The sequence below is a fragment of the Populus trichocarpa genome, chromosome 14 (assembly GCF_000002775.5).
Source record: "Populus trichocarpa isolate Nisqually-1 chromosome 14, P.trichocarpa_v4.1, whole genome shotgun sequence".
Lineage (NCBI taxonomy): Eukaryota > Viridiplantae > Streptophyta > Magnoliopsida > Malpighiales > Salicaceae > Populus > Populus trichocarpa.
This window is the reverse complement of record NC_037298.2, coordinates 3,881,420-3,884,706: the sequence shown is the minus strand read 5'-3', so window position 1 is coordinate 3,884,706 and position 3,287 is coordinate 3,881,420. Positions and strand designations below refer to the sequence as shown.

At 36.1% G+C, this 3,287-nt stretch overlaps 1 protein-coding gene across 1 annotated transcript; it reads right to left on the bottom strand.

Moving 5' to 3' along the window:
* Positions 1-2,097: 2,097 nt before the first annotated feature.
* Positions 2,098-3,287, bottom strand: LOC18105186 (root meristem growth factor 10). Its single transcript, XM_006375225.3, has 2 exons — positions 2,819-3,287; positions 2,098-2,715 (listed from the first exon to the last, which is right to left on the bottom strand). Exons 1-2 carry the CDS (start codon positions 2,948-2,950, stop codon positions 2,401-2,403), a joined length of 447 nt encoding a protein of 148 aa, XP_006375287.2. The 5' UTR covers positions 2,951-3,287; the 3' UTR covers positions 2,098-2,400.

The following is a 3,287-nucleotide window of genomic DNA, read 5'->3' as shown; positions in this document are numbered from 1 at the left end:
GCATAAATTACAGAAAGAAGATTCGATATTATGAGGGAGGTTTATTGGAAGAACTACTTGAAATATGTGCGTTAAGAGATTCACGTGGCTTTTATAATTAATAAACGGCAACCCTCCATTTTTCTTATTAATCCCTTCCATCTTTAATTAATTTCACATCTCTTTGTATCGGCCAAAAACTCGCTTGCGCAATTTATTGATATATATGTGGACAGATTTAATCAAAATTATCTTTGACTTCGATTGAAATGGATAGAAGGATCATGTCACAAAAAAATCATGAAATTAATACGAGGGTTGCATTTAACATATTAAATTGATGAGGGGCTGGATCAACAAAAATACGATCCTAGAGGGACCAATTAGGATATTTTTTAACCATTTTGAAATGAGGGTCGCCCTTTCCATCTTAAACTAAAATCAAAGAAAACCGAGCCTTACATGGCTGTCAATTGGGAAGTGGGAACTAGTTGGAGTGCAATTCCATCCCTTCGATTGCATGAGAAAATGTTTCATTCGCCGGCACAATATTGCTCATGCTAAAGTTTCAACTATGGGATGTTTGTTGTTTCCATTACAGCAAGAAAATTTATGTTGTTTTTCTAAATCTTCTTTATTGGGATTTTAAAGTAAGGTCCAAATTACTAGTGTGGAGTCTATTTCTTTTGGGAACAATCTAGGAATTGATGCATCTTATGTCTCTTGTTAGGTCCCGAGCCTGCCTGCCTCCGTACGTGAACCCGCCTACATTTAGCTTGTTGCTAATTAATTAACCCAAATCTATCTGCTAGGAAGGAATGCAGTCTGGGATAGTTTCTCATAAAGAACATGAAAATGGGAATGAAGATACCTATTGGCTTTGCTTTGACATGCATGTCAAAATTACTCTAAGAACAAGAAACGACTTGGTCAACCGTCATTAAAGACATGATTAAATAAATAAACGACATTTAGTTCATGTATTTTGACTGTATCTTCTTTTGCCTGTGGGAGTTTTCTGAGTATGAATCCAAGTTTTAAGGGCAGGGAATTCTTTTTGGTGACGAGTGATGAGCATAAATTAATTCTTCACCATATATATGAGAAATACTTTTCACGAAACAAATTCATATCCATGTCCATACGAACTAAATTGCTGTGTAAAAAGAAAACAAGTGAGGGGACTAGCCAAGGTTGGTCTAATGGATCAAAGAAGTCAATTTAACTTCGCATGACTTGCCAAGGTTTCCAAAAAGCAGTCAGTCATACAAAAACATTAAATCCCCTCATTCATTGCGAAGATAAAGAAATTCGTTTGCTTGCGACCAAAATACCAAATACCATGTGAGGGGAGAATTTCAAACATTGATTGTAACTGTAGCGACTGAAGATAAACCAGCCGCCGCTCATTTATGAAGAGATCAACTACCATTCCTCACAAATATGATACCTCGTCTGGTTACTTACCCTTATATCAATGGTTCGTTTAAAATACCCTTGAACTTGTAAATTCATATGCATAGAAATTGACTTGGATGAAAATGAACAAGAAATCATATCTCTGTCCAATATATTCTAGCTATATCTCGCTACTATCTAAACAAACACACTGCATTTACATTTAGCTACAGATGCATGTTTGGATTGCATGCGATGAATCGTGACAGTCGCCGAATTAAGATCTAATTGGTGTGAAATTAGAGATGAACCATTTTGATGTTTGTGTTTGTGCTCCCTGGTGATCATATGAATCTCCGATCATAACATTTTTTGCACATATTAATAATTATATATCAAGCTACTACACCAAACCACTGAAACCTCAGTGATTGCGTGCATAAAGATGAAGACATTAATTGATCAATGACGACAAAGTAAATATATGTATGTTGCAGTGAATTACTGATCATCCATCACCTAGATATATAATTGGCATATATGAATTAATTAGACACTTAAATTACAACACCAAACTAATCTAACTTAGCTGACCAAATAAGTCGGTGCAATAATTACCCCGCGCAGGAGATGCTAGCATGAAAATGATAAAAAGACAAAAAAAAAAATAACATGTCTAATATAAGAAGAGATGGCCAGCCATGATCATGACATTGTAAGTTAGTGAAGCAAATTTACATTTTGATATTGTACAACAGCTACAAAGATAGAGAGAGGCTCTTGCCAGTACAGTAAATCTAGCAGCCTGTGCCATGTGATATAATATATGACTTTATAGCTATGCAAAATGCAGCGATTGTTAGAACCCTAGGGTTCTGATAGTCATGAATACTCCATCTGACTTCATATTCTTCATTGCTCTATATATGGCAATTAAATTATTTTTTTTGGTTGAAGCGCTCAAGGATTAGAGAAACAAGAAGAGAAATACGTTCACAAGATAACCTAGAAAAAGGTAAGTATTCAGTTATGGGAAGGAGGGTGTGTCTTTGGTGGAGAATAATCCAAGTTGAAACCAGGATGCGTTTCGCCACGTTTCTTTTGAGGCACAGGCCAAGAAACTGAAACAAGAGACTCTTTGAGAGCAGCACCTGAATCTTTTACTTTCTCGTCACTCATTGACTTCTGTTTGGCTCTCGAGTCCTTCAGCTTCTGAGCATTATCATCCAACTGATCAGTCTTTGCAATGCTATCTTCTTTTGCCGCTCCAAATTCATTTGACGAAGAGGAATCGGCCTTGGATACTATGGTAACTGAAATCTCCTTCTGATCACTAGTCTGTACAAAACCCAGGAAATATGTTATTAAAAACAACTACCATGTTATACCAAGCAAATGGAATTTAAAAATACAAGAAAAACTAGCAACTGGGTGCACCAACCTGATTAGAAATTATCTGAAATTTCTTCTCAGGTTTCTTATCAATATCAGCAAGTGGTCTGGCATTACATGCATGCAAGGAAATGCATAAAATTGAAAGCAGAAAATAGCAAGAATATGTGATCACTGACATATTAAGGAAGACAAGCTTTAGCTAGCTAGAAAGAGTGTTTTAAGGTTTCAAAAATAACAAAAAAAAAAAAAGCTTCCTTGGAGATTTGGAGAGTAGCGTGGTAGTGGTTAGGGCAGTAGCAATGGTGTTATTTGTAGGAAGAGCATTAAATGCAAGTATAAAGTCTTTGTATTGCAGAACATGCAAGTGTATGGGTGGGGAAAAGAAAGGGGAAAGTGAAAAGAAATGGTTTGTTTTTTTGTCCCTTCTCTTTCACAATTCAATCGATTGGATGACACAGTCCCCACCAGGGAAAGAGAAGAAGCTTAGAACTCTTCCTGTAGATATATATATGGGG

Bases quoted from the DNA above. Each gene is read 5' to 3' on its own strand.
- LOC18105186 (XM_006375225.3), bottom strand. From the start codon at position 2,950: ATGTCAGTGATCACATATTCTTGCTATTTTCTGCTTTCAATTTTATGC. The intron at 2,716-2,818 runs GTTGGTGCACCC...GGTTTTGTACAG, and splicing joins TTCAGATAATTTCTAATCAG to ACTAGTGATCAGAAGGAGAT.